This window comes from Macaca mulatta, chromosome 12, assembly GCF_049350105.2.
Source record: "Macaca mulatta isolate MMU2019108-1 chromosome 12, T2T-MMU8v2.0, whole genome shotgun sequence".
Taxonomy (NCBI): Eukaryota; Metazoa; Chordata; class Mammalia; order Primates; family Cercopithecidae; genus Macaca; species Macaca mulatta.
The window spans coordinates 76,796,431-76,811,163 of record NC_133417.1 but is presented as its reverse complement, the minus strand read 5'-3'; the positions used below and the strand labels follow the sequence as shown (position 1 = coordinate 76,811,163).

Genomic DNA, 14,733 nt, shown 5'->3' with positions numbered 1-14,733 from the left:
CGCGGCGACGGCGAGAGGGAGGGCGGGCGCGGCCGGGGAGGCGGCGCGCGCGCGCCCTGACAGCTCGGCCCTGCTCGCTCACTCGCTCGTCCCCGGCTTCCGAGCACAGCATGGCGGTCAAGGTGACTCCAACTCTCTGCTGCTGCTTTTATTGCATAAGAGACATTCTGAGCGCCCTGCCTGCAGCCCCCAACTGCTTCCCATTTCATTCATTGCCTAGGTCTTAGATAGCTTGTCCTGGGGCTCCGGCTCGCTGCGGGGAGAGCTGTGCGGGGCTTGGACCGGAGGAGGGGATGCCCGGCTGGGGGAGGGGAAGGAGGAGGGATTGTGAGTTGAAGGGGCTCGTACGGTAACACTGGTCAGTGAAGGAAGAGTAATGTCCTGTCCTAGGTGCATGGGATTGTGAGCCCGGAGTTGGAGGGCATCAGAAAGGGCGTGGGAGGAAGTGGGAAATAAAGCTGAGGATAGCCAGGGTATCAGTGAATTGCGGTGGGGGAGGGAGTAAGTATTGAATAATTTGGGGCTTCAAGGCCGAGGGCAGTGGTTGGCTTTTGCGTTGCAGATTGCAGGCTATCGAAAGTATTTGTATTTGTAGCAGCTCTTATATTTTAGGTTGGATGGGGAGAGGGACGCGGAGATAATTACATGTTGGGTTTGCTTTTCATGGAGAAAGGCTGCTAGGCCAAGTGATTAATTTGGGTGATTTAACTTTCCTGTTGATCCACTCTTGTTAGCTTCTTGATTTGAAGGTGGGTGGTTACAACTGTGTTGCTAGTAGATGTGGAGTAAAGTAAAAGATCCTCATTGCCTTCCCTTTCCAGTCCGGAGGAAGCACTGTCCGGTAGATTTGCTGTATCTTAGGCTATTCACACCTGTTTTTCTGCCCTATAGTCATAGTTATCCAGTTTGACAGTTCTTATCAGCAATTAGGGCTTTTAGTTTGTTTTAAACTAAATGATAAAAGATAGGAGCATTGATTGTTAGCCATGTGAACTCTAATCTGAAGAGATTGTGTGGTCTCTGGTGAAGCATTAACTGGCTTTTTTTTTTTTTTTTTTTTTTTTTTTTTTTTTTTTTGCTTTTTTGCTTACAGGTGCAGACAACTAAGCGAGGGGATCCTCATGAGTTAAGAAACATATTTCTACAGGTAAATTGGCTTGCAGAGTGTGCCTTTCATTGCAAAAACAAAAAACATACATGTCCTTAGTCCTAGTCATGCCTTAACTTTGAGGAATGTTCAGTTTTCATGTATTCTTTCAAACATGACCGGACAGTATAGCTTATACTTCTCTTATTAAGTTTTGATTAAAGGCCTTCTTTTAATTAAGGGTTGGTAAAAGGTTTTCCTCAAGTTACTGCTTTTTTTTTTTTTTTTACATGACTTAAGATATGTATTAAAAAAATAATTTCCAGCTTAAGCACAGAGACCAAGATAAAATTTCAAAATGTATTGGCACTCTTGTATGGTTAATAGTTATGATAACTAAAATTCTCTTCCTTGAAAGTTGCATGTTTACGAAGTTCTCCTGCTTATGAGCTATCCTTCACGTAATTTGACAGATAAGAATATTATGGCTATTCTTAATTTGTGTGTCTTACTTATATTGTATCCTTAAGCCTTTGGGGATTTTGTTACAAAATGTTACCTCTTAAGATTCTTGCAATGGTCTACCTTAACTTCTAAGCTTTTAGGATCAGTGACTTGGCTGTAGACTTAAAAAGAAAAGAAAAAAAAAAAGGTTGGTTTAGTTTTTTGTTTTGCTTGCTTTTCTTAAATTTCAAAAGTTTCCTATGCTGGAAGTTGTACTTAAGAAGTAAATGTAAAGGGAGGCAAGCTAAGGTGTTTCACCAAATACTGCGTTTCTCTCTGAATCTTTTGAGAACTTTCTATTCTGGACGTGGGTTCTTACGAAGACACATTGACCTTGGGCAGGTCCCTGCTGGGTATTATTTTCCTCTGTGAAATGAGAGGTGATCTCCAAGGTTCCTTCCCATTCCAAAAGTCTGTGAGTCTATATTAGGAATAGATTCTAACATATGCTGATGAGCCTGGAATAGATGACGTTTTCGAGACATGTGGTTTTCTTAAGCTATTGTTGGGGAAGATGCTGCATAGTTGACCATACGTATGTGTAGTTTATGAAAAATAATTTGTGAAAATAGGAATCTTAAAGGTTATAAAATCTGATAAGGGAAGCATTTTTTTCCAGAACAGAAGTAATTATAATGACAGAAATGGTCCATTTATGATTTGAAGACTTTATTCCTCGCAGGCATTCTTGAAAATAGCCAAAAATATATCAGTATTCACCATACCATGTGATTATACTCAATTGTTTTGTGAAGAGTTCTTGTGATATAGTTAATTTTATGTTCTAGACTAAGTAGATGTGGAAGAAATCAGTTGAAATGCTGTATGATGTAGTGAAAAGAATACTGTCTAGGTATCTGAGTACTGCCTAGGAATACGGAGTTAATTCCCAGCCCTGCATTTATCTGGCTGTTGTACCCTTAGGCTAATCATCTGGCCTTCCAGAGTTTCAGCTTCTCATATGGGACTCAGTGGTACATAAGGGAATGGGAATTGAGGTCTTTCTAGCTTTAAAAATTCTATGGGAAAAAAACGTACTGTGATTCTGTATGGATTTGTTTTTTGTTTTTGAGTGGGGGTAGAGATGGGTTAGAGGTATGAGGAGAATGGCCAGGACTGTCCCTAGCTCTTTAACAACTTTAAAAAAATTTTTTGACGTGGAGTCTTGCTCTGTCACCCAGGTTGGAATGCAGTGGCGTGATCTCGGCTCACTGCAACTTCCACCTCCGGGGTTCAAACAATTCTCTTGCCTCAGCCTCCCTAGTAGCTGGGACTATAGGCATGTGCCACCACACGCGGCTAATTTTTTGTATTTTTAGTAGGGACGGGATTTCACCGTGTTAGGCAGGGTGGTCTTGATCTCCTGACCTCGTGATGCACCTGCCTTGGCCTCCCAAAGTCCTGGGATTATAGGTGTGAGCCACCGCGCCCAACCCTGTGTGTGTTTTCATTTTTAATTTTTTGAGATGGCGCCCAGGCTGGAGTGCAGTGGCACAATCTTGGCTCACTGCAACCTCTGCCGCTTCTTTGACAACTTTTAAATCTTAGCTTTTCATTTACTGTTTTACATATTATTATTATCTTTTTACACATTATTTTGATGATGCCTTTATTTTTATATTGAAAATTTGTGGAATTCGTAACTGCTTATTTAGCACTAAGTATGAAACATTGACCCAAGCATTATTGATAGATAAGAGAGCAATAGAATGTAAATACTCACCTTCAGAAAGGTCTAAAACAGCAAGAAAGATAACAATATAGGCTAAGTGCAGTGGCTCACACCTGTAATCTCAGCACTTTGGGAGGCCAAGGCCAGAGGATCACTTGAACCCAGGAGTTCAAGACCAACGTGAGCAATATAGTGAGACCTCATCTCTGCAAAAAATTTTAAAAATTGGCACCAATCCTGGTGGCATCCACCTGTGGTCCCAGCTACTCAGGTGGCTGAGGTAGGAGGATTGCTTGATTCTGGGAGGTGGAGTTTGCAGTAAGCCAAGATCATACCACTGCACTCCAGCCTGGGCAACAGAGCAAGACCTTGTTTCTCTCTCTCTTTCTCTCGTGCTCTCTCTCTCTCTCTCTCTCTCTCTCTCTCTCACACACACACACACACACACACACACACACACACACACACACGATACAGTATTGCTAGTTGGATCAATTTGAGGATAGTTACCAAGTAAAAGATGTTTATTCCTGGCTTGAATACTTCAAACTGGAGTTGTTTGAAGCTTTGCAGTACTGTTTAGAAACAGTTTTATAGATGCATATAGTTGATTAATATTTTAGCTATAATAGAAGACAAAAATACATGCCAACCATGTATTTCTTTAGCACTTAACATATTTACCCAACCAATATTTAAAAAGGGTTATTTGCTGTGTACCATGCACTTTTATTCAATACAATACTGTGGGGAAAAGAAAGATATCAGACTGTTACTGTGTCTATATAGAAAGAAGTAGACATAAGAGACTCCATTTTGTTCTGTATTTGAGATGCTATTAATCTGTGACCCTACCCCCAACCTTGTCCTTGCAAGAGACGTGTGCTGTGGTGACTCAAGGTTTAACAGATTTGGGGCTGTGCAGGATGTGCTTTGTTAAACAAGTGCCTGAAGGCAGTATGCTTGTGAAAAGTCATCACCATTCTCTTAATCTCAAGTACCCAGGGACACAAAGGTCGCAGGGACCTCTGCCTAGGAAAGCTAGGTATTGTCCAAGGTTTCCTCCCATGTGATAGTCTGAAATATGGCCTCGTGGGAAGGGAAAGACCTGAGCGTCCCCCAGCCTGACACCTGTGAAGGGTCTGTGCTGAGGAGGACTAGTATAAGAGGAAAGAAGGCCTCTTGGCAGTTGAGATAGAGAAAAGCATCTGTCTCCTGCCCATCCCTGGGCAATGGAACATCTTGGTGTAAAACCCGATTGTATGTTCTGTTTACTGAGAAAGGAGAAAACCACCTTAGGGCAAAAGGTGGGATTTGCTAGTGCAATGCTGCTCTTTATGCACTAAAAAGGTTTATGGAGATGTTTACATATGCATATCAAGGCACAGCACTTTTCCTTAAACTTATGTCACAGAGATCTTTATTCATCTGTCTTACTGCTAACCTTCTCCCTATAATGATCTTATTATCCTGTCACTTCCCTTTTTCTAAGATGGTAGAGATAATGATCAATAAATACTGAGGGAACTCAGAGACCGGTGCTGGCGTGGGTCCTCTGTATGCTGAGCGCCGGTCCCCTGGGCCCACTTTTTCTTTCTCTATACTTTGTCTCTGTGTCTCATTTCTTTTCTCAAGCCTCTCATTCCACCTAACAAGAAACGCCCACAGGTGTGGAGGGGCAGGCCACCCCTTCAAATACTGTTCAGTAGCAGACACCAAGTCAAATATCAAGAGAGAGAATAGAGCCAAGACCTAAATGCTGATGGACAAGTGATTGGACTAGCTGCTCTTTGAGGCCCATTCCATCTCCAATGGCCTGTGGTTGAGGGAATCAAGAATAGTGAAGGCAAAAGACTAACCTGTGGTAGAGCAGTCAGTTTGGCTTCCTACATCATAGTGGCTGTGTAATAATATTGACAATGGCTAACATTTATTGATCATTTAGAGTGTGCTTGAGATTGGCCTAGTGCTTTAAGGATACTTTAGTTTTCATAACAACTTTATGAAGCAGGTTTAATATCCTTGTAATATAGATGAGGTTAAATTAATGTCAATTAATTCAGACTATGTGGTAGAGCCCAGATTCAAATCAATTCCAAAGCCCAAACCCATACCCTTATACTACTGGTAGGATATTGAATGGGGTGACATTTGAAAGACAGAGGTATGTCAGGGGATAATGGCGGTGTATTTGTTAAGAAATTAAAAAAAATCTGGTTACTTAGGTGATGAAATTTTAAAAGTTTCTTTGCAGTGTAACTGTCTGGAATAGTTAGCCAAGGAATTTGGATTTGAAACAGTAGGGAGCCACTGTGGGTTTCCAAGTAGGCAAATTGAAGTGGTGAATTTTGGCAGCTTTTTGTATATGTTGGATAAAGTATGAAGAGATTGGAAGTAGGTTAGGTGATCAGCTGAGAGGCTATTGAAATAATACTTGTGAGAATTAATGACCTACAGTGGCTGATGACTGGGGAAATGAAAAGCAAGGAGAGTACCAGCGACTTATAAGGGAAGAATCTGTCAAATTTGGTATTAAATGTGGAAGTAAGGGAAGAAGTAGTGAACCTGTCAGTTTTAGGATAGATGTTAATTGATAAGTCATCTATTTGGATAATTTTTTTGGGGGGTGGGGTTAGTTTGGTTTCTAAACAAATGTATCTCACTAAGTTAAAGTTGGATTTGGACAGATACAAATTTGTGCAGGTGGTAGATGAATTCCTTGTAGTTAAAAGAATTAAAAATATAAAGCAAGGCAGAGGATCAGGGGCTGATTTAAAAGTGATATCTCCAATTGAAGTGGGAAGGAGGAGGAGGAGAAATAGGGAGAATGGTCCCATGAAAGTTTAAAGTAGGAGTTTCACAAAAAGGGTGTAATTAAAGGTTAAAATGTAGATTATTCTGTTATTAGTATGATTTAGTTTGGGGAGGATTTTGGGGTCACTTGAGTTTAGAATTATTTGAGCTACTTAAAGACTATAAAGAGATGTAATTTTAAATTTTAGAATACAGTTGAAAACTCTTTGTAAAATATAGATCTGTGGCATTAACTGTCTAAGTTCACAAATAGTAAAAATTCCTACTTTCAAATAAGAATATTTCATTAAACTTTTGAGTCATAGGTCAAAAGTCATTTGTAAAACAATAAAATGGCCAGGTGCGGTGCCTCACACCTGTAATTCCAGCACTTTGGAAGGCTGAGGCAGTTGAATCACTTGTTCGAGACCAGCCTGGGCAACATGGTGAAAACTTGTCTCTGTAAAAAATATAAAAAATTAGCCAGGTGTGGTGGCGCACGCCTGTAATCCCAGCTACTAGAGAAGCTGAGGCAGGAGAATTGCTTAAACCCAGGAAGGGAGGTTTCAGTGAGCCAAGATTGTGGCACTGCACTCCAGCCTGGGTGACAGAGCGAGACTCACTGTCTCAAAAAAAAAAAAAAAAAAAAAAAAATTAAAAAATGTGTATGTGTATATTCTTATTTGAAAGTACTGGTATATCAGGTGGGTGCGGCAGCTCATACCTGTAATCCCAGTGCTTTGGGAGGCTGAGGTGGGAGGATCACTTGAAGCCAGGAGTTCAAGACCAGCCTGGGCAGCAAAGCGAGATTCCATGGCTACAAAAAAAAAAAAAAAAAAGTGTGTGTGTGTATATATATATATATTTAGCTGGGTGTGGTGGTACATGCCTGTAGTCCTAGCTGCTCTGGAAGCTGAGATGAGAGGATCACTTGAGCCCAGAAGTTCGAGGTTGTAATGAGTTATCACCCACTCCAGCATGAGTGACAGAGCAAGACTTTGTCTCAACAAAAAAAAAAAAAAAAAAAAAGGAAAAAAGAAAAGAAACTGGCAACTGACTTATCTATATATCTATGTTTAGTGAAATTATATGAGAATTGGTGCGAGAGTTCATAAGCGGGGCTTTGTAAGAGTAAAGCATTATTATTTTGAATATAGGGAAATAGGTTCATTTTTCCTGTGGTGTTCATTGCTTCTCAAGTTTTGATGAGCTATGTTTCTATTAGTTAAAACACATCAACAACAACAATATGCACTAAGAGTCTGCCTTTTTCTGCCCACCTTCATTCTGCTAAGTTCATGAAATTGGAGTACAACAAATGAATTCTTATGTGTTAGGCTGTGCTGTAATTTTACAACCGGTTCAAGCTAAGATTTTACCATTACCACCCTTACAACTGTCATTTTTTGATTTATCCCTTTCTTCTTTTAACCTCTCTCACCCACACACTGTCATTGATCTAATTTAGCTACATCAGCAGTATACAGTAGCAAAAGGAGAAGATAGGAGCAGCGAAGAAGGAGGTGAGGTGGGACAGCAGGAACATCACAGGCCGTTTGTTATAAGTCTGACAAATTTCTAAATGAAGAGTTAATTTTGTCTGTCCCTTGTGGCAAAGCAGATTTATCAAAAACATTTAAATGAATTATTTTTAAATCTCTTTCTTGTTAATAGACTTCTTTTGTTTGCTGGTATATTGTATAATAAAGGCAATATATGTTAAGACTGCAACTATATTTGCCAGATCAAAAATTTACTGAAATGTAGACCTCAAATATTATTTTAATTTTGTTCTTTTTTCATTATCACCAGTGTAACAATGAAGATCATATCCCATACAAAATTATGAAAATGTGCTTTTTTCCTGTCTTATTTTAGGTTAGAGAATAAAGAGGAGAAGATACTGTTAATGTAAAGCAAAGAGCGATTCCTCCTTAAAGTTTTTAATAACGTATTACTTTTTAATGGAAAGATATGTTCTTTTATTCAAATAGTTTATGTATTTTACTTATTTTTGGCAGTAGGCTGGGGCTGAGAAGGCAGTAAAGCAGGGCTTTTAGCAGGAGACCCTTACTCTTTGTTGAAATATACATTAGGGCTGTGTTTCCAAAAGTGTGGAAGGTGTACCACAATATTAGAGTAACAATAAGATTATCAAGTATTAAAGGGTGATACAGTATTTGTGGAAACAAAGACTCTGAAAAACAATCTGACAGTGGTTTAAAATAAAAAGAAAACATCATTTGAACAAACAATGGTATTTTCTTTTGGATTATTTATCCCAGAGACATAAAAATATTTGTAAAAATATAAGGCTATAGGGCCAGATGCAGTGGCTCACGCCTGTAATCCCAGCACTTTGGGAGGCCAAGGCATGTGGATCACGAGGTCAGGAGATCGAGACCATCCTGGTTAACACGGTGAAACCCTGTCTCTACTAAAAATACAAAAAATTAGCCAGGCATGGTGGCGGCGTCTGTAGTCCCAGCTACTCGGGAGACTGAGGCAGGAGAATGGCGTGAACCTGGGAGGCTGAGGTTGCAGTGAGCCAAGATCGCGCCACTGCACTCCAGCCTGGGTGACAGAGTGAGACTCTGTCTCAAAAAAAAAAAAAAAAAAAATTATATATATATATATGTGTGTGTGTGTGTGTGTGTGTGTGTGTGTGTGTGTGTGTGTACAGGGTTAACTGCAGCACCGAATTTTTCCTCAAAAAAAAAAAAAAGCCTGGGCAACATGGCGAAACCCCATCTCTACAAAAAATACAAAAACCTAGCTGGGTGTGATGGCATGAGCCTATAGTCCCAGTTACTTGGGAGACTGAGGTGGGAGGGTCACCTAAGCCTGGGAGGTTGAGGCTGCAGTGAGCTATGATTGCACCACTGCACTTCAGCCTGGGTGACAGAGTGAGGCTGTCTCAAAACAAAACAAAACAAAAAAGCTATTATATTAAAGAGGAGTGATAGAAGACTTATGGAATAGCCATACCGTGTAAGTTATGTAGATACTAAAAAGGATGAGTTAGGCCTAGACCACCAATTTAGAGAAATTTTTCAATGTACTATTAAGTGAGAAAGATGGAAATAAGTATATATAGCATGATTCTGATTTGTAAAACAAAGTCATTTTATATATGTTGTGTGTAATGTTTACGTATAATATGTTTGTGTATGATTTAATGAGCACTGAGACTGAGAAAGGTATGAGAGGATAAATATTAGGTTGTTAACTTGGGGGAAGAATAAAGAGGAAAATAGAAATAGTCTCAATGTGTATGTATTAAGCTTTGAGCAAGTGAGTAATTTAAAAAGGAGGAATCTAGCAATTCAGAGCCTGAAGCTACAAGAGGATTTCCCAGCATAATTTGGATTGAATAAACCCAGTATGAGACACACAGAATAGGATCTACAGTTTTATTAACCATGCTATTATAATTGAGGGTCTTCACCAGTTCCTCAGAAATATGGAACTTGAATATGATAACCTATTGATTGATTGATTGATTGAGACAGAGTCTTACTGTGTTGCCAGGCTGGAGTGCAGTGGCGTAATCTTGGCTCACTGCAACCTCTGCCTCCCGGATTCAAGCAATTCTCGTGCCTCAGCTTCCTGAGTAGCTGGGATTACAGGCACATGCCTAGCTAATTTTTGTGTTTTTAGTAGAGACGGGGTTTCACCATCTTGGTCAGGCTAGTCTTGAACTCCTGACCTCAGGTGATCCACCTGCCTCAGCCTCCCAAAGTGCTGGGATTACAGGCGTGAGCCACCATGCCCAGCCTTTTCTAAATACTTTAGAAAGTATTTACCATAAACTATATAGCGTTCTCGTTAAAAAAACAAACAGTATTAGGCATTAAAGGCAGACTAGCAGGATGGTGAGACTTTGTCCTTGAATCAAGCAGAAGGATTCAAAAATAATTGAAAATTAGTGTTATTAAATGCCATGTGATGTTCTGCTACCAATCAATACACTTTTTTTTTTTTTTTTTTGAGATGGAATCTCGCTGTCACCCAGGCTGGAGTGCAGTGGCTCAGTCTCGGCTCATTGCCAGCTCTGCCTCCTGGGTTCATGCCATTCTCCTGCCTCAGCCTCCTGAGTAGCTGGGACTATAGGCGCCCGCCACCACAGCCAGCTAATTTTTTGTATTGTTAGTAGAGACTGGGTTTCACCGTGTTAGCCAGGATGCTCTCAATCTCCTGACCTCGTGATCCGCCTGCCTCAGCCTCCCAAAGTGCTGGGATTACAGGTGTGAGCCACTGCGCCTGGCCAATCAATACACTTTTAATTGCCTACTATGAACCAGGCTAAGCACTTTACTAGGTTCTACCTTTATAGAGATAATATAGAGCTGCTTAGTCAGGGTAGGGACAATACAAAGGACTTCAGTGAAGGTAGAACCTCACATTCTTTTTTTTCTTTTTGGTGGGGTACAGAGTTTTGCTCTTGTTGCCCAGGCTGGAGTGCAATGGTGCAATCTCAGCTCACTGCAACAACTGCATCCTAGGTTCAAGTGATTCTCCTGCCTCAGCCTCCTGAGTAGCTGGGATTACAGGTGTGTGCCACCACATCTGGCTAATTTTTTTCTGTATTTTTAGTAGAGATGGGGTATCATCATGTTGGCCAGGCTGGTCTCAAACTCCTGACCTCAGGTGATCCACTTGCTTCGACCTCCCAAAGTGCTGGGATTACAGATGAGAGCCACTATACCCAGTCTAGAACCTAACATTCTATGGGTAAGGTAGACAATAAAAAAAGCCCACAGAGCAGACCACGAGGTCAGGAGTTCGAGACCAGTCTGGCCAACAAGGTGAAACCCCGTCTCTACTAAAAATACAAAAATTAGCTGGGCATGGTGGTGGGCGCCTGTAATCCCAGCTACTCGGGAGGCTGAGGTAGGAGAATTGCTTGAACCTGGGAGGTGGAGGTTGCAGTGAGCTGAGATTGTGCCACTGCACTCCAGCCTGGGCGACAGAGGAAGACTCAATCTCAGGAAGAAAAAAAACAGGCCCACAGATTGGCTGGGCACACTGGCTCATCTCTGTAATCCCACCTCTTTGGGAGGCTGAGGCAGGAGGATCACTTGAGGCCAGCAGTTTGAGACCAGCCTGGCCAACAAAATGAGATTCTGTCTCTACAAAAAAAAAAAAAAAAGAAAGAAAAAAAATTAGCCAGGTGTGGTGGCACGTGCTTGTAGTTCTAGCTACTAGGAAGGCTGAGGAAGGAAGATCATGTGAGCCCAGGAGTCTGAGGTTACAGTGAGCTAGGGTCATGCTTCTGCACTCGAGCCTGGGTGATAGAGTAAGACCCTATCTCTTAAAAAAAAAAAAAAAAAAAAAAAAAAAAAAAAAAAAAGCTTACTACAGATTGTGACACGTGCAAGGAAATAAACAGAATGATGAGAAGGGCCATCGTTTTTAAAATCATTTTTCGAGAGAGTGGTCAGTGAAGGGCCCTTAGGAGGCAATATTAAGAGCTAAGAGGGAATGAGGGTGAAGTGGAGGGAATTCCAGAGGGCTCACACGTACAAAGCTTAGATATAGAGAAGGGTTTGATGTGTTCAACAAACAGAAAGGAATGACCAGTGAGAGCTGAGGTGGAAGGAGCCACATCCAGCAGGGCCTTGTGTAGACCATAAAGAAAAATTTTGATTTTTTTCTAACACCAGCATGAAAACCACTGAAAGTTGTTCACCTTGTGAGTGGAATGATTACATTTACAGTTTAAATAGATCATACTGCAATAGAAACTGTTTCTTATACATTTCTGTGCTTGTTTATGGATGACTGCTTTGAGTAGACAGTGATTCTTTCAATTTATTTTATTTTATTTATTTATTTGAGACAGAGTCTTGCTCTGTCGCCCAGGCTGGAGTGCAATGGTGCGATCTCGGTTCACTGCAACCTCCACCTCCCAGGTTCAAGTGATTCTCCTGCCTCAGCCTTCCACGTAGCTGGGATTACAGGTGCCCGCCACCTTGCCTGGCTAATTTTTGTATTTTTAGTAGAGATGAGGTTTCACCATGTTGGCCAGGCTGGTCTCGAACTCCTGACCTCAGGTGATACTCCCGCTTCGGCCTCCCAAAGTGCTGAGATTACAGGTTTGAGCCACTGCACCCGGCTGATTCTTTCAATGTAATGTCCTCCCGTCTATAGAGTTCCTAGAACATCTTGAGCTGGATGAAACTCCTTTTCGTCCAGGAGGCAGCAGAATGTACCTGGAGCCTACATGGGATTTGTAGTCTAACCTGGGTTTGAATCCTCATTTGAAACCTTTTGGCTTTAGGTGTTTACTTTTGGAGCCTGTTTTCTCATCTAAGAAGGGATTACTACACCTAGCACATAGAGATGTTCTAAAGATTAAATAAAATAATATGTAAACTATGCAGAACCAAGTAAAGGTTAGTTCCTTATCTATTTCCTTCTCTTCTAAGTTGAGATTAGGGTGTTTTGTTTGTTTGTTTCTTGAGTAAGATCTGAGTCTTTTGTCTTCTCCAGATGACTGTGCTGGACCTAGTCAAGAGACTAAGATGTTAATATGTATTTATGCTTATGTACATATAATCAGTTAATTACTTACATTCTTGAGACATCCATCTGAAGTTATTTATTTATTTTTTTTTTTTTTGAGACAGAGTCTCGCTCTATCGCCCAGGCTGGAGTGCAGTGGCCGCATCTCAGCTCACTGCAAGCTCCGCCTCCCGGGTCTACGCCATTCTCCTGCCTCAGCCTCCTGAGTAGCTGGGACTACAGGCGCCCGCCACCTCACCCGGCTAGTTTTTTGTATTTTTTTTTTAGTAGAGACGGGGTTTCACCGTATTAGCCAGGCTGGTCTCGATCTCCTGACCTTGTGATCCGCCCGTCTCGGCCTCCCAAAGTGCTGGGATTACAGGCTTGAGCCACCGCGCCCGGCCCATCTGAAGTTATTGACAAATACCTATTTCTCCCAAGTCTATGAGGTTCTAAGATGTTGTATAGTCACAGTCTAAGGCTGGGAGACCCGAGAGACCATGGAAGATGTTTGCCGTTTTCTTTTTTTTTCTTTTTTTTTTTTTTTTTGAGACGGAGTCTTGCTCTGTCGCCCAGGCTGGAGTGCAGTGGCCGGATCTCAGCTCACTGCAAGCTCGGCCTCCCGGGTTCACGCCATTCTCCTGCCTCAGCCTCTCGAGTAGCTGGGACTACAGGCGTCCGCCACATCGCCCGGCTAGTTTTTTGTTATTTTTTAGTGGAGACGGAGTTTCACCATGTTAGCCAGGATGGTCTCGATCTCCTGACCTCGTGATCCACCCGTCTCGGCCTCCCAAAGTGCTGGGATTACAGGCTTGAGCCACCGCGCCCGGCCTGCCGTTTTCTTCTGAAACTTCATTTGCTCAGTCTGGACGTGAAAAAGAGTAACAGTCCAACCATAGGCTCTGAAATCCCAAGACACAGACTTGAAATACATATTATTTTTTGTGCGTAGCTTTCTTTTCTTTTTTAAATTCACCACCTCCCTGTTCTGTGCAGATTTCCGTTAGTACTGTGGAAATTTCTGAAAGCATCTTCCACGGAAACCATTACTATGGCCAGCACTGGGTTTCTAGAACTGGAAGAAACACACATTTTGAAAAGATGTTAGTCAGTACTATTTCAGTCTTCAGTGACAGGCATTTTGGTTAAACATGCGTAGGGCTAGAATGTACTGGCTGTAGCGATGAGTGGGTCAGGAGCTTAACTGCTATCACCAGGGATCATGTACCTCTCATCTCTTAGTTTCGGTTTCTGTTGTGCTAGCTTCATTCTCAAACAGGCTTTGCCATATGGAGCATCCCCAGATTAAAACCCTACCCATTCACCTGGAAGCCTAGGGGTGACTCAGGGAGGCTGGGAGACAGAGATGGCAAGAGATTCTGTGCCTCCAAGTCACACTGCTGTATTTGGTAGCTTTCTAGACCATTCCAGTGCAGCTGTTATACTATCTGCAAAAATGCCTTAAGTGAAATGACAAAAAATAACCAAAATTAGGACCCCTGAAGAAGAAATGTATCCTCACCTCATTTTTTCTTCAGATACCTCTCAGTCTTCTTTCTAGTCTTTTTCTTATGGTGATCTTCCTCTCCCCATCTTCTTTTCTGTCCTCACCCTACCCCTCCCATCCCATGGCTGATTATTTTCAGCAGCTCTATTCAACACAGATTGCTATTGATTGTCCTACAAAGAGCCAGGTACTGTGCAAGGTGCTAGAGGTATGAAGATGAATAAGGCATCCCTGTTTTTAAAGGACTCATAGCCTAGAGTTACTTAAATTACACATCCCTACATTAATACATTTTGTTTTGTTTTGTTTTGAAATAGAACATTCTGTATAAAGCTGAAGGCTTGAAGTCCTTCCTGAGCTCTACCCCAAAAGCCAATAATTCCCTGCCACCTAAGAGGTAACCACTGTTCTTGGTCGTGTTACTTTCTGATCTTTCCCCATACATTTACATAGAAAATATGGAATTTTGGCCAGGCGCGACGGCTCACACCTGTAATCCTAGCACTTTGGGAGACCAAGGCGGATGGATCACCTGAGGTTAGGAGTTCAAGACCAGCCTGGCCAACATGGTGAAACCCCGTCTCTACTAAAATACAAAAATTAGCCAGGCGTGATGGCGGGTGCCTGTAATCCCAGCTACTCGGGAGGGTGAGACGGGAGAAT

At 41.7% G+C, this 14,733-nt stretch overlaps 1 protein-coding gene across 5 annotated transcripts in view; it reads left to right on the top strand.

Moving 5' to 3' along the window:
• SLC25A12 (solute carrier family 25 member 12) overlaps positions 1-14,733 on the top strand; it is a 130,093-nt gene that overhangs the window by 13,571 nt on the left and 101,789 nt on the right. For 3 of the 5 annotated variants that reach the window (XM_028830394.2, XM_077956125.1, XM_015110309.3), the window contains exons 1-2: positions 81-122; positions 1,094-1,147. In XM_028830394.2, the coding sequence (XP_028686227.1) occupies positions 111-122; positions 1,094-1,147 (66 nt within the window). In that variant the 5' untranslated portion in view covers positions 81-110. 5 annotated transcript variants of the gene reach the window in all.